Source organism: Haliotis cracherodii, unplaced genomic scaffold (assembly GCF_022045235.1).
Source record: "Haliotis cracherodii isolate W230 unplaced genomic scaffold, xgHalCrac1.p SCAF_23, whole genome shotgun sequence".
Taxonomy (NCBI): Eukaryota; Metazoa; Mollusca; class Gastropoda; order Lepetellida; family Haliotidae; genus Haliotis; species Haliotis cracherodii.
In genome coordinates this window covers 13,270,324-13,293,787 of record NW_027266279.1, presented here as the reverse complement: position 1 = coordinate 13,293,787, position 23,464 = coordinate 13,270,324, and the positions used below count along the sequence as shown (strand labels likewise).

Below are 23,464 nucleotides of genomic sequence, written 5' to 3'. Positions count from 1 at the left end.
GACATAATGTCAGTCATATGACCTGTGTTATCTTGTTTCAATATGGGGACGAGCTCGGAGGAAACTATTGAAGAGTCCGAACTGAGAGAAAATGGTGAGAATTAATTTTCTTTTATCGTGAAAACTTTTGAATATTTGAGCAAGGAGGATTTGGGCTTGCTGATACTAAATGTTTTGTAATCAAAGCTATTTACTATCTCATTATCAGCGTTCACAAACGTTACAGACGGACAGACGTATTTTGTTTATTTGGTAGTTAAAAGCTCTTAAACAAACAGCTAAAGAGTTGGTATCAATTCTCGATATTTATGTTTTATGATTATGGAAAGGGTTTTGTGGCTTACAGTTGTAATACAATTTCGCAATTTGAAATTGTCGGTTTTTGGCGTTGCAATTCTAAATGCTCATGACGAATGCACTTTTTTCGTAACCATTTCAACGATAAGACACACCGGGGTCCAAGTGGTCTGACAGAATTAAACCCTGTCCATCATTTATAGCACCTAAAATGCTCTTTGTTCAACTATGAGAACAATGTGTGAGTCGGCCCTGCGTGAATCACGTGAAATATGTTCCCCGAGCCTTTCGCACGTGCACCTCGCACTTTGCCGATTTGGGTTATGAAATGCATGTCCCGGGGCAAGTATGTCATTGATTTGGGACCAACTCGAGCACTTTTATCAATCACGTAAACACTACTTACCCATGTTGATGGGCCTTTTATGAGCAAACATAGCCCTGATCAAGATAATATTAATTTCGTTTCCACCTGTTCGTTTCGTTGAACGAAAAGCTACAAGTTCTGTTCAAATACTACAATGCATAGAGTAACATACTGTATAAAAATTGCATTAAACATATCTCGTTGTTCCTAAAGGGATAAGCAATAAGTCCTAATGTAAGTAAATATTTAGGTGTTGATTTCACGCAATTTTCCCATGTCGCCGGGGCAGGAGACAACATTCGTCTGCCTTCTGTGCGGACTTTGCGGGTGTGAATCCCGCTGGCAGATATTTGATTTGGGAAAAAGACGTTCCGTCACTTGGCTAAATCGGCGTTAGACCAACCTCACCTAGCCTTTCCGAGGTGAAATTTGAATGTTAAAAAAACTGAATAAAAAAAATCACGCCGCTTAAACACAAATGATGAGTGGTTTGTTGTATAGGATATTTGAAAACCGTTTCACCATTTGAAATTCAAGCGTTTAATACTTTATACATGTTGCATATATTACGAATACTTCTATTTCCAGCACTGCTACCACTTCCTCTATTACTACTACTACTACTACTACTACTACTACTACTACTACTACTTCTGCTACTAGGGCGGTAGGGTAGCCTTGTGGTTAAAGCGTTCGCTCGTCACGCCCAAGACCCGGGTTCGATTCCCATTTGACTTTAGGTTTGGTTTGGTGTGTTTGTTGTTACGCTTGTCGTAAGAGGCGACAAACGGGATCGGGTGGTCAGGCTCGCTGACGTGGTTGACGTCAACGAATCCCAATTGCGTGGATCGATGATCAGGATGTCAATCACTGGATCGTTTGACCCAGACTCCATTATTGACAGACCGTCATCATATAGATGGAATATTGCAGTGTGCGGCGTTAAACAACAACAACAAGAAGAACCTCTCTCACGTCTCGTGTACTCGTCTTCAACTGAAAATGGCGTTATTTAGCCTTTCTTCAGGGTGGTTCCGGGCGGTCGGGTAGCCTAGTGGTTAAAGCGTTCGCTCGTCACGCCGAAGACATGGGTACAATGTGTGAAGCCCATTTCTGGTGTTCCCCGCCGTGATATTGCTGGAATATTGCTAAAAGCGGCGTAAAACCAAACTCACTCACTCACTCACTCACTCAGGGTGGTTCCTTTGGCTATGAGATAACGCTAAAGCGCTCGGCTCCAAAATAATACAGTTAGATTACTTCAAGACTCAAGAGTGTAGTTTTATTTCCAAAAATCATACGTTTATAAACTAACATTACCGACGACATATTTTCTTGCAGCACCATGCTTGTTATCCAAACGATGGCTGCTGGCCTATATCTCCTCTATCTCGTTCATCTTCGTCTACGCCGTCAGGACCGACATCAGTGTCGCCATCGTCTGCATGGTCATTGACAACAACACAGCGTCTTCTGCAAACGTCTCCGACCCAATGTGCGTCCCTAACGCCAATGTTTCCAGGGGCTATGACGTAAGTCAAATGTCTGTCGTTTGTGGTTCACATCGCGTGATCATCGAGCCTTCTGTTTCAGTACCAAATTTGTTGATTGAACGTGGTTTAAAACAGTTTGCAGCTATAGTCTAGCTAGATCACAACGGCCTGTTAGTATTTTGTTTAATTGTTTTGTTGTTTAACGCCGCACTCAGCAATATTCCAGTTATATGACGGCGGTCTGTAAATTATCGAGCCTGGACCAGACAATCCAGTGGTTGACGTCATAAGCATCGATCCACGCAATTGGGATACGATGACATGCATCAACCAAGTGATTCCACCGGATCCCGTTAGTCGCCTCTTGGGACAAGCATAATTTGCTGGTGACCGATGTTAACCTGGAATCCTCCTAGGTTCAGAGTAAGACAGAGCATAATCGTTGTCCGTTTGTTTAATATGAGCATGTCAGTTTTAAACAAAAGCAAAATTAATTGTGTTTCGTCAGAATGTACTACACAGTTCCTTCCTATGACCATATTTCACTGAAGAGTGATTCTATTCTTGTATGTTCAAGGGGGCGGTTGGGTAGCCTAGTGGTTAAAGCGTTCGCTCGTCACGCCGATGACCCGGGTTCGATTCCCGACATGGGTACAATGTGTGAAGCCCATTTCTGGTGTCCCCCGCCGTGATATTGCTGGAATATTGCTAAAAGCGGCGTAAAACCATACTCACTCACTCACTTGTATTTTCCAGAGGGCGGAGTTCACTTGGAACAAGGGAGAACAATCCGGCATTTTGTCCGCTTTTTACTATGGTTATATCTTCGCCCAAATCCCCGCTGGATGGCTTGCCGGAAGGTTTGGGGGGAAATATGTGCTTGGAATTGGTTGGACCATTGGTGCCATAGCAACCATGTTGACTCCAGTTGGAGCACGGGAGAGCATTTATATTGTGTACGCACTGAGGGTTCTTATTGGATTCTTTACGGTAAGACATGGAGAAAGGTTGTCAAATATTTTTAGACCCCGTTACACTGAGCCCGCTACTCTAGATCCCGTTATACTGGACCCATAAATCTGGACCCCTTCAGAGGCCATTTACCCCGTTATTCTGGGTCACGATAGATTGGACCTCATCAGACTGGACACTGTTAATCTGGAACCTGTTATAAAATAGTCAGGTTCCCTTTACTTTGGCTTCCGTTAATCGGGACACCGTTATCCTAGATCCCGTTAGACTGAACCGAGTTAATCTTGACCCCGTTAGTTTGGACCCCAATTACTACTTGACCCCGTTGGTGTGTCAAACTTCCCGGGCGATTGATATTTGGAACGTTTTCAAGGAAAGTATACAAACACAATAATAATTGTATATCGATAATTCGGAATTCATTTATAAAGACGAATTCTTCCGTCATTGGCACCGTCCAGTTTAACGATGTTTTCCTGTGTACTATTTTAAATAGCCATTCAGGAATTACTATTTCAGGGCGTGTCTTATCCAGCGATGCAGTCAATGTGGGGGAAATGGGCCCCACCCATGGAGAGAAGTAAACTCCTCTCCCTGACGTTCTCGGGTAAATGTGGCTTGATTGTCAAGAAAAGGATATAAAGTCGCCTTGTTCCAATGTACGATGTTTTCATTAGGATCATACGGGGCACAGGTTCCATGACATGATCCAATAATGGTGGGTTCGAATCCCGGGTCAGCATGGTCCTTGGTCAGGTAGCACCTTGCTCTCGTGGGTTTCACCTGCGTGAAAGCTGACGCACCCTGATGTAACTGAAATACTGTAAGCTTAAAGTGGGTTAAACCAAACTACCTCGCTTATGTCGCGAATATTGTGGATTTACTTCACAAATAGTCACTTAAAGCAATAGTTAAAGCTTTTTTTGCGAACACCTGGTGTCATCACTGAATTTCAGTCATCCATTCATATTTTTTCGCCGCTGTTAAAGACAAAAATGTGGATTTCGTTTACAGAAAAAATATTCATTCATTCATTCATTCATTCATTCATTCATTCATTCATTCCGCTGTGAATAACAAAAATTTGGATTTCGTTGATTGAAAAATATTCGTTCCTTCGTTCATTCATCCTATTTTCGAAATTGTATTTTCAGGTTCTTCCGTCGGAAACATCTTCACCATCATAACATAACCCCAAAGTCACTAAAAGCAAAAGTTTAAAGACGTTTCGCTAACACATGGTGTCATCTCTGATTTTCAGTGATCCATTCATATATTTACACCACTGTAAATACAAAAAATAGGATTTCGTAAACTGAAAATGATTATTCATTCATTCATTCATTCATCTGTCATATTTTTGAAATTGTATTTTCAGCGTCTTTCATGGGAAACATTTTGACCATCACAATGCTATCCAAGCAGTCACTGAAAGAAAAGTTAAAGACTTTTCGCGAACTCGGTGTTATCACTAATTTTCAGTGATCCATTCATATTTTTACACTGCTGTAGGGGGCACGATTGGCCCAGTCGTCTAAGGCGCCGCGATTCGCCGTGCAGAGTTGCGTCCCTTGGGCACGCCAGAAACCTATGATTGTGGGTTCGAATCCCGGTTCGCCCCAATTATGTTTCTAGGTTTGTCAGCACCATACCCGTGCTCGTGGGTTTCACCGAAGTGGTTAACGTCTGAGACCTGCATCACTTCGGGCTTTCCCCCCACATTAAGCTGACACGCCGTGATATAACTGGAATACTGTTAAAAGCGGCGTTAAATCAAACTCACTCACTCACTCACTCACTCACTTTTACACCGCTGTAAATATCAAAAATGAGAATTTCGTAAACTGAAAACGATCATTCATTCATTCACTCATTCATTCATCTGTCATGATATTTTCGAAATTGTATTTTCAGGAGCTTTCGTCGGAAATATTTTGACCTTTATAATATCTGGCTATTTGTGCGCTGAAGGATTTGACAATGGTTGGGGATCTATATTTTACGTGGTAGGTGAGTAAATCACTTTACTATCACACAGAACTGTTATAGACCGAACACCCTGAGTCTGACAATGACTTCAGTTAAATGTCCCAAGCCAAGCAGTTGATGCAAGGTTTCTCAAGTGATTATATTTTCAACTCGTTTGTCCCGTACACCTGTTCCACTGAGAATCAAGACAATAGATCAGAAACACAACAACGGGAAAATGGGGTGGGGGAGCACGCACGCACATGCACGCGCACGCACGCACGCACGCACACACACACACACACACACACACACACACACACACACACACACACATACCATACTGAACATGTTTTCTTATAGGCAATCGATATACTAAGGTTAAACACAACACAACAACCTACTCACTTCAACAAAACTGGGGCGACTAGTGTTCAGAACGAAAATATCTTCGAGGATCTTTTTGCATTCATCTAGCACTTGTTAACTTGTGATACAAATGTATTATCTTTGTCCATAAAGTTGTAGTCGCGCTTGTCAATATTAAGTCAATATCAAAGGCACCTTGTGTGAGGAAGTTGACGTGCCTTCACACACATGCCTTCACACACATACCTTCACACACATGCCTTCAGATATATCCCTTGACACACAAGCCTTCAGATATATCCCTTGACACACATGCCTTCAGATATATCCCTTGACACACATGTCTTCACATACATGCCTTGACACACATGCCTTGACACACATGCCTTCAGATATATCCCTTGACACACATGCCTTCAGATATATCCCTTGACACACATGCCTTCAGATATATCCCTTGACACACATGTCTTCACATACATGCCTTGACACACATGCCTTGACACACATGCCTTGACACACATGCCTTGACACAAATGCCTTCAGATATATCCCTTGACACACATGCCTTCAGATATATCCCTTGACACACATGCCTTTAGATATATCCCTTGACACACATGCCTTGACACAAATGCCTTTAGATATATTCCTTGACACACATGCCTTTAGATATATCCCTTGACACACACGCCTTGACACAAATGCCTTCAGATATATCCCTTGACACACGTCTTCACATACATGCCTTCAGACATATCCCTTGACACACGCATATGCCTTGACACACGTCTTTACACACATGCCTTGACACACGTCTTCACACACACGTCTTCACACACATGCCTTCAGACATACCCTCTGACACACACGTCTTGACACACATGCCTTTAGATATATCCCTTGATACACATGCCTTCACATATATCCCTTGATACACATGCCTTCACATATATCCCTTGATACACATGCCTTCACATATATCCCTTGATACACATGCCTTCAGATATATCCCTTGATACACATGCCTTCACATATATCCCTTGATACACATGCCTTCACATATATCCCTTGATACACATGCCCTTAGATATATCCCTTGACACACATGCCTTCACATATATCCCTTGACACACATGCCTTCACATATATCCCTTGATACACATGCCTTCAGATATATCCCTTGATACACATGCCTTGACACAAATGCCTTCAGATATATCCCTCCACACACGTCTTCACAACATGCCTTCACATATATCCCTTGACACACATACCTTCAGATATATCCCTTGACACACATGCCTTCACACACATGCCTTGACACACATGCCTTCAGATATATCCCTTGACACACATACCTTCAGATATATCCCTTGACACACATGCCTTGACACACATGCCTTGACACACATGCCTTGACACACATACCTTCAGATATATCCCTTGACACACATGCCTTCACACACATACCTTCAGATATATCCCTTGACACACATGCCTTCACACACATGCCTTCAGATATATCCCTTGACACACATGCCTTCACACACATATCTTCAGATATATCCCTTGACACACATGCCTTCACAAACATGCCTTCAGATATATCCCTTGGCACACATGCCTTCACACACATACCTTCAGATATATCCCTTGACACACATGCCTTCACAAACATGCCTTCACATATATCCCTTAACACACATGCCTTCAGATATATCCCTTGACACACATGCCTTCAGATATATCCCTTGACACACATGCCTCCAGATATATCCCTTGACACACATGCCTTCAGATATATTCCTTGACACACATGCCTTCACAAACATGCCTTCAGATATATCCCTTGACACACATGCCTTGACACACATGCCTTCAGATATATCCCTTGACACACATGCCTTCAGATATATCCCTTGACACACATGCCTTGACACACATGCCTTGACACACATGCCTTCAGATATATCCCTTGACACACATGCCTTCACATATATCCCTTGACACACATTCCTTGACACACATACCTTCAGATATATCCCTTGACACACATGCCTTCACACACATATCTTCAGATATATCCCTTGACACACATGCCTTCACACACATACCTTCAGATATATCCCTTCACACACATACCTTCAGATATATTCCTTCACACACATGCCTTCAAACATACCCTTTGAAACACACATGCCTTCATATATATCCCTTGACACACATGCCTTGACACACATACCTTCAGATATATCCCTTGACACACATGCCTTCACACACATACCTTCAGATATATCCCTTGACACACATGCCTTCACACACATCTTCACAAACATGCCTTCAAACATACCCTTTGAAACACACATGCCTTCATATATATCCCTTGACACACATGCCTTCATATATATCCCTTGACACACATGCCTTCAGATATATCCCTTGACACACATGCCTTCATATATATCCCTTGACACACATACCTTCAGATATATCCCTTGACACACATGCCTTCATATATATCCCTTGACACACATGCCTTCAGATATATCCCTTGACACACATGCCTTCATATATATCCCTTGACACACATGCCTTCAGGTAGATCCCTTGACACACATGCCTTCACATACATGCCTTCAGGTAGATCCCTTGACACACATGGTTCAGAGGTTAGTGAGTTTGTTGTAGCAACATTACACCAATGTCAGTACGGGTGGCACCCAGACCTGGCCTCCCACGGGTTGTGTGTACCAATGTGGGTAGCGAACTTTGTTCAGCGTGAAGAACTAACCACTATCCATCGGCCCAACCACATAGCAACGATCAGTTGGGGAGAGATGACACACATTCGGGTCACTTATTACAGCACGCCGTGACAAAAACTGAAAACTGTTCGAATCGGTGTTAAACGCCTCTCTCTCACTCACTCACCCAGTTCGTGTGATACCAATGATAACCAATAGTCATTTAAATCGAGCAATTTTATAAACCAATATTTGCTAGATATCATTGTCACTGTGTATGTTAGAATAGGTGAGGTGAAATTGGGTATAACGTCGCGTCCAAGATTAGTACACTTGTATAGCGACGTGCATGCACGTGTGTGTTTGGCTGCTTGTACTAGTCTGGACTGATGCCGATTTATAGAACTCGCCCACAAAGATACCATACCAGTTTAACACGTATACCCCACTCAGACACAGATTACTCCGAGCCGACCAGTCCTAGTTTTAGCCCCTTAATGCCGAGCGCCAGACAGGGTAACAACAAGTACCATCTTTTAAAGTATTTTGGTATGACGCGTGCGTCTGCTTTTTCCAGTTCGAACTAATGCCAGTTTGATAGTGCTTGTCCACTGAGATAACATGCAGCAGTTTAAAATAGACACCCCCCTAAGACACTGTATTCTGACTCAGAACCGGTCCATGTTGTAATATGGCTGAAATATTGCCGATGTGACGTAAAGCAATAACTCACTCACTCACTCCATGTTGTATCTCCTTCATGTCGTGCGCAGGCAGGGTAACGACAAGTACCATAGTTTGACGTCTTTTTTTATATGACGCAGCCGGGGATCGAACCACCAACCTCCTGCCCTTGTATGGTGGATTAAGTCAAAGCTTTCAGACTAGATATTCAACGTAAAGACATATTTAATGTCCCATGACAAATGCAACACGAACTTATTCAACGTGTTCACCTGCACAGGGGCAGCTAACCTATTATGGATGATTGTGTGGTTCGTCTTCGTGGCTGACAGTCCGTCAGCCCACTCCTCCATCACTGATGAAGAGCGCGACTACATCGTTAAGAGCATTGGTGACAGCACAAAACCGGTACGGTGACTCTTCTCAGACAATTGCTTTAATTAAACAACAACAAAAACAAAGAAACTACGAATAACATTCGCTGCTTCAAAGAGATCGTCAACTGATGACAGTCATTCGTATTTTAGGAAGAACATATTTTGAGATCGAAAATTTCATTGTTTATAGGGGCGGTCGGGTAGCCTAGTGTTTAGAGCGTACGATCGTCACGCTGAAGACCGGGGTTCGATTCCCGACATGGGTACAATGTGTGAAGCCCATTTCTGGTGTCCCCGCCGTGACATTGCTGTAATATTGCTAAAAGCGGCGTAAAACCAAACTCACTCACTCACTCATTGTTTATATTTACTCAACGCCAAGAGAAACGCGAACTATAGAAAAATACAGAGAAGAATGTCGTTAAGAAGAGATGTTTCCAATGTGTACATTTTAATGACAAAAATACAAACAGTCAACTCTTACCACAGGGTCTCTTTATTCCTATCACCATATGGGGGCGGTCGGGTGGCCTATTGGTTAAAGCGTTCGCTCGTCACGCCGAAGACCCGGGTTCGTTTCCAGACATGGGTACAATGTGTGAAGCCCATTTCTGTCCCCCGCCGTGATATTGCTGGAATATTGCTAAAAGCGGCGTAAAACCATATTCACTCACTCACTCACTCACTATCACCATATGCTGCACAAGACTTTACACGCTAATCCTGCACAAGACACATCTTGAGTCATGGATCTATGACGCCACATGTGATGCGTTCATGAGAGTCGGTTCACACAACATACCAGTATGTTCGTTTGTGCATCGAACGAATCTAATATCTCCTGAATTTGAGTCATTCTTCATATATTAACCATCGTCTATGGTATTCGCGTTTCTTTTGGTGGTCAGTACATAATACACATTGGACTTGCTTGCAGGTGACATCTACTCCATGGCGGGAGATAGCAACATCACGGCCACTCTACGTGTGCGTCCTGTCTCACGTCTGTTTCAACTGGTTGTTGTACACCATCATGGCGGAAGTACCATCCTTCCTGAAAGAAGTTCTCCTCTACGATGTTAAATCAGTAAGAATAATTATATTCCTGGTGACTGGGTGAGTGAGTGATTGTGTTTGAACGGTACTTAGTTTATGGTGTTTATAGTAGGGGCAGTGAGTACATATTTTTTGTTAATTATTTTTTTAGGAATATGATATACGACGGAGTATGATTAAATAATACTGTTTCACAGAGTCCCATAAGCCTCAGACAGCCGGGGTATTGTAAACTTTCATGTGACACTTTTAATAAACTATGTGACCCGTGAAGATCGGGGTTAGAATAGGTCTTCAGCAACCCATGCTTACCGTTAAAGGCGACTCTGCTTGTCGAAAGAGGCGACTAACGGAATTGGGTGGTCAGGCTCGCTGACTTGGTTGATGCATGTCAGCGTATCCCAATTGCGTGGATCGATGCTCATGATATTAATCACTGGATTGTCTGGTCCAGACTCGATTATTTTCAGACCGCCGTCATACAGCTGGAATATTGTTGAGTGCGGCGTTAAACAACAAACAAACAAAAAAAAAATGTCTGACTGTGTACATGTTTTACAGCATTATTGTATCAGACCAGTGTAGTTATTTCATTTACTTAAGTCATTAAACATTCTCGGGTAACCTATCCGTGGATCTGGCCTTCCCACATGTGGGTGTAGTTTTCTAGTGCAGTATGTTGCTGTGTGCTGTACAGATCAATCCAATCCATTAAAACACATCCGTGACGTCATTCTATTGTTTAAACGCTCCATTATTTTTTGTAGAGTTGTCAATTATATATTATCTTGAACCAACACTTCAATTTATTTGCACTTCGAATTGACGGAACTTGTTTTAAATATTTTGAATAATTTCAAATTTTGTCGGAAAAAAATGTGTCGCCAGGGGGTTTGTACCTGCATTTTTTTTATTTGAGGACGTGTTGATATCGACCTCAGCTCAGGCGACACATGAAGGAATGGTGTGAAATTAGCTGTTAAATATAATTTTGCATAAAGCTTAATAACAATATGCACATGTATATAATGTTAAAACAATTCAGGTAAATATATTCCTGTTCGGGGCTCTATATTTCCTATAATTCCCGTCATCATGTATTGACAATGTGCAAGCGATTGATAAAATACTAGTCTAGGACCCCACGAAATTATGAAGGGTCGTGTACCATGTATTGTAAATATCAGCTCGTGGCGGAGCGAGGTGCACGTGCAACAGCGGCAGAGTTCTGGTATAGTTTTCAAATATTTTACACAAGAGAATATTTTGTGAAAGTGTGAAAGTAGGGGCCTCTGCTTCATTAGTTTTAAGGAATGGAGAGTTACTCGGATATTCCCTTCCACATCCAGTGTGTTATTCAGTGAATTCTTTGAAAATATAAGTGAATCCTTTGTGACTATAAGTACATTCATTGTCTTAGTATGAACAAGTTATTACGCATTATTAAGTAAGTAAATCCATTGTGTCGGAAAGTAAACACATTGTGTTAGGAAGTAAAATCCATTTTGTTTGTAAGTAAATCAATGTGTTAGTAAGTCCACCGACACTTGAAGATCCGGGGTAGAATAGGTCTTCAGCAACCCATGCTTGCCGTAAAAGGCGACTATGCTTGTAAGAGGCGACTAACGGGATCGGGTGGTCAGGATCGCTGACTTGGTTGATGCATGTCATCGTATCCCAGTTACGTAGATCGATGTGGTTTAAGGCGCCGCGATTCGCTGTGCAGAGTTGCGTCCCTTAGGCACGCAAGGAACCTATGATTGTGGGTTCGAATCCCGGTTCGCCCCGATTGAGTTTCTAGGTTTGTCAGCACCATACCCGTGCTCGTGGGTTTCACCGAAGTGGTAAACGTCTGAGACCTGCACCACTTCGGGCTTTCCTCCCAAATTAAGCTGACACGCCGTGATATAACTGGAATACTGTTAAGAGCGGCGTTAAACCCAACTCACTCACTCACTCGACATACATTGGAATCAGTGAGTGTCAAGTCTTTGCCCTGCCCTGCTATTATTTTACAGAATTTGTATATAAACAGTTGCTTAAGTGATCTGACGAAGCCTGTAAAAGGCGCTAGAATCTTTTATGATAAATTAATATCAAATGAAAAATAAAGTTTGTGATAAATGGCAATCAATTTTTCACAGTGATTTTAATTGGAAAACGATATTTACTGTTTATAGATATAAACTGAAGGATGTAAAACTTTTAGATTTTCAATACAGATTTCTACACAAAGAAGGAACTATTAACAATGAATCTTGTAGACAACAGTGTTTGTAGCTTTTGTAATGTTGTCAATGAGGACGTCAGCCATGTCTTTTAGAAATGTAATGAAACTAAACAATTTTGGAATGATCTTGAACTTTGGCTTAATCATTATCTTTCACAAAAAATTAAATTGACAAAATATCTTATTTGGTTTGGTTCTAACTACTCTAATACTTGAATCAATCATATAGTTTTATTGGGGAAAAGGCATATTCATGTAAGTGGAATTAAAGGAACCAAACCGAAATTAGATATACTTTTAAAATTGTTTAAAAATGGTTACCTTTATTCTCAGCATTTGATTCATAGCTCTCTGTTGATACATGATATGTTTGAGTCTGACTGTGTGTTGCAACCGTGTTGGTTTGAAATAGGACAACGTTTGTTTCCAACCCTTTAATTTTTCTAAAGAGTGTATTGTGCCATTCTATGCAATCCGAAATATGTCTTTGACGGAATACTGTATTGATGTACAACTCTGGGAACAATAAAAACGTTTTAAAAAAAGTCTTTGCCCTGCCCATGAGTTGCCATCTCCTCCAGAACGGCCTGCTGTCGTCTGCTCCCTTCATGGCCATGTCTGTGACGTCATTAGGAGGTGGCCAGATAGCCGACTTCCTCCGAAGACACTATCTGAGTACCAAGGTCACCCGGAGAGGAGCTCAAGCTCTTGGTGAGTATACACATTATGACTCGACTGTTAATGCATGAAGGTTTTTGGCGCGAGTGGTTCACATTAAGTTTGTTTGTTGTTCAACGCCGCACTCAGCAATATTCCAGCTATATGACGGTGGTGTGTAAATAATCGAGTCTAAACCAGACAATCCATTGATTGACATCATGAGCATCGATCCACGCAATTGGGAAACAATGACATCCATCAACCAAGTCAGCAAGTCAGCAAGCCAGACCGCCCGATCCCATCAGTCGCCTCTAACGACAAGCAAAGTCGTCTTTTACGACAAGTATGGGTTGCTGATGACCTTTTCTACCCCGGATCGTCACGGGTCCACTAACAACCAACTCCCCCTCTGCGTAACTTTGCAGTTGTCATGTAAACACTCGTGATATCAATCACTGGATTGTCTGGTCCATGCTCAATTATTTCCAGACCGCCGTAATATAGCTGGAATATTGCAGAGTGCGGCGTTAAACAACAAACCAACCAACCAACCACATTACAAATGCGATGACACAATTATTTTCTTATTTTACAGCTTTTCTCGGTGCCAGTGGGTGTTTGTTAGGGACGGGCTTCGTCTCCTGCAGCAACAGGTACGTCGGCGTTGTCCTCCTCTGTGTCGCCGTCGGCTTCATGGGGCTCTGCAACTCTGGTTTCATGGTCAACGTCGTCGACTTCGCTCCCAGGTGTGTCTCGATGTTCTTTGAGCACTACATTGATGAACGTCTTCAGCAACCCACGCTTGCCGTAAATGGCGACAATGCTTGTCGTTAAAGGCGACTAAGGGGATCGGGTGGTCAGGGTCGCTGACTTGGTTGATGCATGTCATCCTATCCCAATTGCGTGGATCGATGCTCACGATGTCAATCACTGGATTGTCTGGTCCAGACTCGATTATTTACAGACCGCCGTCTTATAGCTCGTATATTGCTGAGTGCGGCGTTAAACAACAAACAAAACAAATATTGACGAACAAACAATGTACCAGCACAGCTTTAAACGTGACGGAGTCGATCCAATAAAATCGTCCGGAAAATCAAAACATCAGATTAACGAATCATGAACACATTTCATTAAATAGTTGGCGAACAAATATTGGGTATACAAATATAAACCACTTAATATTTATTAATTGACAAGACATGTGTATTGAGAGTGTGACCTTTCAGTATAATAAATCTATAACTGCCAATGATTTACCGTGGTATGACGCCGCGATATAACTGGAATACTGTTAACAGCGGCGTTAAACCCAACTCACCCACCCTACCGTGGTATGTTTGAGTCTGGTTCATACAAACCTTCCACAAACCCCCAGGTGACAGGTTTTTCCCAGTGCATATTAAGCGGCCATTGTGACCCAACAATCCGCATTTTGGACGGCTCTAACGACAGCTCTGACGTTAATCCTGTTATTTGATGAGACATATGACAAGGTAGATGACAGTTGTCTCCCAAAATTATCTCTATGTTCTCGTACATATCAATACAATTTTGAAATGTTGTATCCTTGCCAGATACGCTGGAATTCTGTTCGGAATATCCAATCTGTTTGCCACCGTACCCGGGATGACGGCACCGCTGGCTGTTGGGGCGCTCACGCCCAATGTAAGTAGTAACTGTTCATGTTTATCTTTGGAGATGTGACCGCCACCGTGGTCTAGTGGTCGAGCGTCCGCCCGGAGAGCGGAAGGTCCGGCGTTCGATCCCCGCCCGCGTCATACCAAAAGACGTTAAAAGATAGTACTTCTTGTTACTCTGCAGGCGCTCGGCATTAAGGGGCTTAAAACAAGGACTGGTCGGCTCGGGCTCGGTATACTGTGTCTGAGTGGGGTGATCATGTTAAACTGCGGCATGGTATCTCAGTGGGGTAGCACTATAAAATCGGCATCAGCCCGGACTAGTGAGTGTGTGAGTGATTGAGTATGGTTTTACGCCGCTTTTAGCAATATTCCAGCAATATCAAGGCGGGGGACACCAGAAATGGGCCTCACACATTGTACCCATGTCGGGAATCGAACCGGGCCTTCGGCGTGACGAGCGAACCCTTTAACCATTAGGCCACCCCACCGCCTCCCGGACTAGTACAAGCAGCCACTTTATAAGTGCAATAATCATGGACTTCAAGTTCGTTTCTTGCTTACGAATCCACCATTAAAGTGACACGTGTGGAATAGACCTCACTGGGGTAGAGTAATTTCGTCAACCTTGTGGTTCGTTTATGAAAACCCGGGCTCGATTTCCACTCGCTCACTCACACATTCATCACTTGTTTTTGGGTTGCAGAACACACAGGGAGAATGGCGTACGGTGTTCTACATCTGTGCGGGATTCGGTCTTGTCGGAGCCTTCATATTTACCTTTTTCTCCGAGTTCGAAGTTCAACCCTGGGCACGGGAAAACGTTAAAGTTGACATCGACGTTCTGGACATGGACGGCAAGCCAAAAGTGGAAAATGGTGATGCGAGCTCTGGAGTTCATAACGAAGGATTTACAGAGAATGGGAAGATCGAATCACCTTGACTGCCAAGAAAAAAAACATTTCCCGTGAAACCATGCCAATCCGGGTTACAAAATTTCCCGTTTAACTGACTTGATTAACGAATCGTGATCGTCCAGAAGGCGAGGGTTCTGGATAAAGGGGATCCGGATTAACGAGGTTTTACTGTGGTTTATTTTCATGGCTAACCTGAATTGGAAATAAATATCAATAATGTCAACAATGAGGACGGTATCCCACTCACCAAGCGCACACGTTGTAGATGTTTAAACAAATAAACAAATTCAACAGGTTACAGAGTACGTGTATTAATTTCTTTTACCCATAAGGGGTTCGCCCCTATTATGTTTCTAGGTTTGTCAGCACCATACCCGTGCTCGTGGGTTTCACCGAAGTGGTAAACGTCTGAGACCTGCATTACTTCGGGCTTTCCTCCCACATTAAGCTGACACGCCTTGATATAACTGGAATACTGTTAAAAGCGGCGTTAAACCCAACTCACTCACTCACTCTACCCATAAGGGCAATGATATCAGCGCAATTAATTCAGACTGAGCCTTCTTATCTTTGTTGCATGATGGTTGCCCAGTTCACGTCAGTTATTACATTGTTCTCAACGTTGGGTCATGTCAGCGCCTTCTCGCAAGTTCTGAAAATATCTCGTTGTCCCCGTCACGAGATAAGAGAAACACAATATTTCACGAGAAATATATATATATCCTATATATTATATACTTTTTGTAGTTGCCTACCCGATTAAGGGGAAATAGTTTCAGGAGAGGTAATTCTTGTAAGAAAATAGTCCTGTCAAAGTTTGTTTTGTTTGTTGTTTAACGACCAGAAAATCCAGTGATTAATATCATGAGCATCGATCCACGCAATTGGGATAGGATGACATGCATCAACCACCCTATCCCGTTAGTCGCCTTTTACGACAAGCAGAGTAAACTTTTACGGCAAGCTTGGGTTGCTGAAGACCTATTCTACCCCGGAATCTTCACGGATCTCCTGTCAAAGAGTTCTGTTCATTCAAGTGAAATATCAAGTGTTCACTGCAATTAAAATATCACTTTTCTCAACTTCAGAAACCTCATTATTTCCCACTGAAGCCTAAATTGAAGAATAAATCACTCGCTATTCGGAGTAACGGATTATCTGTCCCTCGCGAAGTAATGTTGAAACCCCCTCGCTGAGGTGGACTTGCGGAATGAATTCACTCGGGACAGATAATTCCTTATTCCTAGTAGCTCAGATGTTATTCTCTGAATACAACGGGGGGGGGGGGGGGGGGGGGGGGGAGCTTCATGTATGGCAGGTTTACCGTGTGCGTTTTTCATGCATTCTGGTGGATTTCGAGGTTAACAATTTTGTAATAGACCTTGGCTATAACGAATGTATTTACTTGGAGGTCTGTATTGTCAAGGATTCGAACCCACGACCACGACTAAGGGGTACAACCCTGTCATTGAATTCGGCACCTGGGCCCCCTGTCTCGAGTGAGTGAGTGAGTGAGTCTGATTTACGGCAGCTTTTAACATTATTCAAGTTATATCACGGCGTGTCAGCTTAATGTGGGAGGAAAGCCCGAAGTGATGCAGGTCTCAGGCGTTTACCACTTCGGTGAAACCCACGAGCACGGGTATAGTGTTGACAAGCCTAGAAACATAATCAGGGCGAACCGGGATTCGAACCCACAATCAGAGGTTCCTGGCGTGCCCAAGGGACGCAACTCTGCACAGCGAATCGCGGCGCCTTAGACGACTTGGCCACCCATGCCCCCGCCCCCTGTCTCGAAAATTATGGCTGTGAACATAAGCGGATCCAGAGGGGGTGTCCCGGGTCCCACTGAGAGAGGATTTGGATATTTAGACCCCTCCCTTTTTAAAATGCTGGATCTGCCCATGGCGCAGGTCAGGATAGACAGACTGAATATACTTCCACAACTTGCAAGGCTGTTCCCTAGTTTACATGTCACCATGTGTACAAATGGTTACAGATTGTGCCGTGTCAGTCTCCAGGTTGATCTCGTGGGGAGTGACAAAGCTGGTCCCCAGACCCGATGGGTTGGTTGGAGGCGTGTTATCTGAGCCCTTTAGCGTGGGCTTTGCTCATGACACGCTCTCACGCACGCACGCACGCACACACACACGCGCTGTTGCTTAGTGCAGGATTACGCGCCATGTGTAAGAGTGGGTTGGGATACATGCTCATGTTATTATATATCTTATTAATGTGCACACTGAAGGGTCATGCTATCTATGTGTCTTTCTATATTTTCTTAGATGAGGTGAGATTATTGCACATATAGCGGTGTGTGTGTGTGTGTGTGTGTGTGTGTGTGTGTGTATGTGTGTGTTTGTGCTAGTCCACCTAGACACCGTGCTACAGTTTAACATGGATACCCCACTCAGACACAGAATGATGACTCCACGCCGACCAGTCCTTGTTTTTCCCCTGCGACAGGCAGGGCGACAACAAGTACCATCCTTTAACCTCTTTTGATATGGCGCGTTCAGGGGATCGAACCACCGACCTTCCCCGCTCCGGGCAGACACCCTATCCACTTCCCCACGCAGGCGGTCTCTGTGAAGAGAAATGAACATTATTTTCACTTTTAGGCCAGTTCCATTTTGGAATCTTGGTCGGTAGGTCGAAAAAACAAAATTGCAAATTCTTTTCTTTCAATTTCCTCCAAATGTTAAATTGGTTGGAAAAAAAGAGGGCTATCAAATTGTATTTACAAGATTTTTTAAGCATTGTGTTTTAAATAATTAATTTATATTGATAGCGACAGTTATTCGGTGTTTTTTTTTCAACATTTCACTTATTTCTTCTTTTTTATATTTCTTTCCACATTTCATTTTTTGGGAGTCGTAAACAAATTTGAAAAACATTTGCCCTTGCTTGTTCTGGGAGCATGTGTACACATTTGAGCAAACGATAGCCAAATACCTGGACACAATTCCGATCTGCTCATTTGGTGTGTAGTTTAATGACAATGACAGATAGCGTGCTATAGGTGCACTTTAAAGAAGAAAAAGGAAAAAGGGCACCTACATGTACCAGCGTTGTCAGCGGTGAGTGTGTTCCGCATTTGACACCTGTAATTACTGTCTGAAAAAGGCGATAGTTGTATACATCTCCACGGACATTTTCTGCAATTCTGGTGAAGAGGGGTAATAAATTCATGAAAGCAAGTTTTGCTGCCCAAATTATGTAACACAGGAGGCTCAAGGTGCATGTTGATGAGATTGATATTTGCCTCGACAGCTCATTGGGAGTCGCACGTAAAATATTTCTCTACCGCAATGTCAGACGCCTCGGGTGACCACGTTCGTGTGTGAATGTTGTTTTGCGCCGCACCTTTTCAGATCATTTATCACGGTCGCATGTAAATAATGGCATCTCGGACAGATAAAGCAAATCACGTGAGTCACCGAGGCTGACCACAAAAAGTTAGTCGCCTAACAATGGAACTCCGACCAAGCATGATAACCTACAGTACGCGTAAAAGGCGACTAACGGGATCGGGTGGTCAGGCTCGCTGATTTGGTTGATGCTTGTCATCGATCCCAATTGCGTGGATCGATGCTCATGATATCAATCACTGGATTGTTTTGTCCAGACTCGATTATTTACAGACCGCCGTCATATAGCTGGAATATTGCTGAGTGCGGCGTTAAACACAAACCAACCAACCAACTACAGTACGCGTGATTGAAGTAGAACTAGTCTGTAATCGCCTTTACTCTTATGTTATACAGAAACCTCCCTCGTATGCGATCAATAGGTTGTAATACTTTGGATTGTCTGGTCTAGACTCGATTATTTACAGACCGCCGTTATATAGCTGGTATATTGCAGAGTGCGACGTTAAACTACAAACACACAAAACACAAATCACTCAGGAGTGAGTGAGTGAGTGAAATTTATCGTCACATCGGCAGTATTTCAGCCATGACGAAACAGTTGTAATAATTATATTTTGACTTAATTAAAAAGCTGTCAACGATGGACAGTAAGATCACTAGAGCATCACAGTTTCGATGTTAAAATTAGTTGAGAACAGTTAAAAGAATACAGTTTCATTCAACAATACAATATAAAAATGGGCTATAGATCACTAGCAACCAAAGTTAGGCCACCTTACTGGGGACCGTGGGGACTTACAATACTTCTGCTACCTGCACGGCTCCCCAGCAGGATTTATGTCAACCCTTCAGCTGCTGGTGATGGGATGCAATTAAGCCAACACTTAAAATAAACAAATATACAACGTTTAAAACCGATGTATGATCCAGTGATTAATGTAATGCAGATGTATGGAAATATCACGTTGGAAAATTCGCGAACTGATGCTCCGAATTAACACCCAGAACAGCCAGCTAGCTGTCAATAAACCCACCCTGGTTTCATCCCATCAATGCTACAGGTCAAACAAAACTAACCAGACAAGTATTTCCTCGTCTTTAAGTCGCCTACACGCTTAAAGGAACATGGCAGAGCGAGCAGTTTTAATATATCTGGGTCAAATTAAACATTAATCGTCACGGTCATTAACTTCGCACCTTGTGTTACGGAGCGTGTCGGATCAATCAAGATACGCAGTACAAGAGAATAGATAAACAACGTGTTGTTGTGTCGGTCATTCATAACACATCAAGACCGCTTTCAGCGTCTGGTTGAAGACACGAACAGTGAAAACATTCTAAGGCTGAGGTGACCTAAATACACATTATTTACACATACACAATGATACAAATGTACCATCACTAATAAATCTTTATTGTGTCAATTTATATACAAACTATGGACTGACATATGATATACAGTAAACTACGGTTATAACGAACACGCTTATAACGAACTGACGGATATAACAAACTTAGTATTTTGGTCCCGACTATTTGCTGTAGTTATGCTGTATATATGCTTATAACGAACTACGGTTATAACGAACTAAAATTAGTTGTCCCTTTGAGTTCGTTATAACCGTACTTTACTGTACATGCATACATGACGATAACGGTGGGTGAGGGGCAGGGTTAGAATAGCGTTCAAAATTATTGCTCATAGATATACATATAGCGCGCGTGCGTGCGTGCGTGTGTGTGTGTGTGTGTGTGTGTGTGTGTTCTTATACTGGATCCCGTTCCTCAAAGCGATCTTAGCGCTACGATGATCGTAATCCTATGTTAAAGTATGGCACTTAAGATCCCCTTAGCGCTAAGATAGCTTTAAAGAACGAGGCCCTGGTCCGGAGTATCGTGACATGACATTAATCATAAGAAATAATTTTATGTGACATTGAATATAGATGTAAATACCCACTCACGTGTATCCCTAGAATAAAATGTAAACAGGGTAGAAATAATTTCAGTGTATTGTTTCAAGGCGACATTACCTTTTACTGCAGGCACAGTATAAGAAGGTGCATGTGGGAGACAAATATTAAACATGACAATTTAAGCTTTGGTTTACTTTCAAATTCACAGCTCACCGCAAGGGCAGATGTCAAAGACCGACATCAACAGGGACTTACCAGAAATGTCAATTTCCGTTAGATTGTCTCGTAAACAAATCGGAATGTTTCGAAACCGCGCGCTTCTGTTATAACGCGGTCAGTCCATCGCCTTCACAGATTGGCACAGCCAATCTCCCCTCCCTTTAATTATGAAATTATCTGAAAACCTAAAACAGATATCTTAGAATAGCCCATCCTTAGTTCTTATCCTGTAAACGTTTTGGCTGTAATTTTGCACAGTGAAAGCAAAACATGGTTTATGAATAGCGTAATATCGATGGAGTTGTCACGGTTCGCTGGAGGTTACATTCGTTACGGTCCATTTACGCACGTGACGTCACACAAGGCGATGTTCCGCTTAGGGTCAGCCAATGAAAACCGACATGTATTTACCTTTCTCACGCGTTGAAGTGGGAATTCTCGGAAACGTGGGTTAGCTTGTAGTCCGTACAGAGACACACAGCCACACGCATCTAACTTTCCAGCTCTTATCATGTGACCAGGGAATACGCTATACTCAGTGGTGTTATACGTGAAAATGTCGGGACTCCGACGAAGAACCATGACTGAAATAATAGCTGGATTTGTGGCATTTCTCGCGTGTGTCAATGCACGATTCATCAACTTTATACCAGGATTCGAGTATCAATACAAATTCAACTCAAAGGCTGACGTGAAGAGTATCGGCGAATTCCACATTGCAGCAAAGGTGAGATAGTTAACTAATTAACAGAATGTCTCTCAGTAGTGACTATGGTTTGATTGGACGATTTCATGTTTATTTAGCGTCGTGTTAGTCGGATTGGGCTCAAAGCGAAGCTGTGGTGGACCCAGGGTATTAATCATTAAAGAATTGCGATATATATCCCTGGGTTATCGAGGATGAGATACACAATGTACTTACTTCTCTTGTATAATCACAGTCTTTAAAGAAAACGGTGCCATGAAGACACTTGTCTGTTTGTTGTTTAGAATGTAAACACATAGAAGACATTTAGGAATGTGTTTAAATCCTAAACTGTAAACATATTTGATGGGTTCCAGCTCAACACGTTTACAGTCTAAACACAGGACATAACCTTTCTTCTCACAGCCTAAACACCACATTAACATATCCCCAAAATCTAAACCTGTTTAGAATTTAAACACGTTTACGACAAAGTACATATCAGTGTGTATTATCCTAATAATCTAAACATGTTTAGATAATGTGCATATCATTCAGCATTAATTTAAATATGGATAAGATGTATAATAAATATTGAAATTAGGTGTGCAATCATATTTATAGCACTTGCATAACACATATACAACCGGGACTTACATCGAAGTTGGTACAATATTTACATAAAAATGTACATACATCTGCATTACATTAATCACTGGGTTGCCTGGTCCAGACTCGATTATTTTCAGATCGCCGTCATACAGCTTGAATAGTGCTGAGTGCGGCGTTAAACAACAAACAAACAATCAAACAAACGCCATGGCCAAGGCAGCACTGATAGTAACAAACAAAACAAGCTAAGATAATGGCGACTAGAATAATGAAAGCAACGAAAGTATGTCATGTTACGACAACAGACCCCCAAACTTTTTTTAAAGTTATCCTAAACATGCTTAGACACTAAACGCGTCAAAACTTTGGGACAAGAACGTGTTAAGCTTTGTGAGTGAAACGGATAGCACACTGAGGCATGATTTGGTTGGTTTGTTTGTTTGTTGTTTAACGCTGCACTAAGCAATATTCCAGCTATATGACGGCGGTCTGTAAATAATCGAGTCTGGACCAGACAATCCAGTGATTAATATCATGAGCATCGATCCACGCAATTGGGATACGATGACATGCATCAACCAAGTCAGCGAGTCTGACCACCCGATCCCGTTAGTCGCCTTTTACGACAAGCATAGTCACCTTTTAAGGCAAGCATGGGTTGCTGAAGACCTATTCTACCCCGGATACGGCGAGGAGAGGCATGAAGAGGTAAAGGGGGTCTTTCAGTGGTAGTACAATTCTCGGACATCTCCGGCCTCTGTTTGACCTGTACTATACGGACACCCGGTGGTTAACAGCGTCCGGTTATAACTGCCCACTACTACTGTTAATGCATGTCCATTGTAGAAAGTCCTATAATCTGAAAGTGGCCAATTTTGGGG

The 23,464-nt window shown here is 42.5% G+C and overlaps 2 protein-coding genes across 2 annotated transcripts in view; both read left to right on the top strand.

Moving 5' to 3' along the window:
• Nucleotides 1-8: 8 nt before the first annotated feature.
• Nucleotides 9-16,022, top strand: LOC139471803 (sialin-like). Its single transcript, XM_071254295.1, has 11 exons — nucleotides 9-94; nucleotides 2,006-2,196; nucleotides 2,914-3,147; nucleotides 3,649-3,736; nucleotides 5,044-5,139; nucleotides 9,178-9,305; nucleotides 10,212-10,361; nucleotides 13,142-13,271; nucleotides 13,816-13,966; nucleotides 14,798-14,888; nucleotides 15,567-16,022. The coding sequence occupies exons 1-11, from the start codon at nucleotides 43-45 to the stop codon at nucleotides 15,801-15,803; spliced, it is 1,548 nt and encodes a 515-aa protein (XP_071110396.1). The 5' UTR covers nucleotides 9-42; the 3' UTR covers nucleotides 15,804-16,022.
• A 5,740-nt stretch (nucleotides 16,023-21,762) lies between these two features.
• The window catches only part of LOC139471999 (uncharacterized), a 188,571-nt gene continuing 186,869 nt past the window's right edge, over nucleotides 21,763-23,464 (top strand). The window contains exon 1 of the mRNA XM_071254507.1: nucleotides 21,763-22,013. Coding sequence (XP_071110608.1) covers nucleotides 21,843-22,013 — 171 coding nt within the window. The 5' untranslated portion in view covers nucleotides 21,763-21,842. The remainder of the gene's footprint in view (nucleotides 22,014-23,464) is intronic.

What these genes read in the sequence shown, in the direction of transcription:
- LOC139471803 (XM_071254295.1), top strand. Translation starts at nt 43, where the DNA reads ATGGGGACGAGCTCGGAGGAAACTATTGAAGAGTCCGAACTGAGAGAA. An exon ending in TTGGTGACAGCACAAAACCG is followed by an intron (nt 9,306 to 10,211) that starts GTACGGTGACTC and finishes ACTTGCTTGCAG; the next exon opens with GTGACATCTACTCCATGGCG. An exon ending in GTCGTCGACTTCGCTCCCAG is followed by an intron (nt 13,967 to 14,797) that starts GTGTGTCTCGAT and finishes TATCCTTGCCAG; the next exon opens with ATACGCTGGAATTCTGTTCG.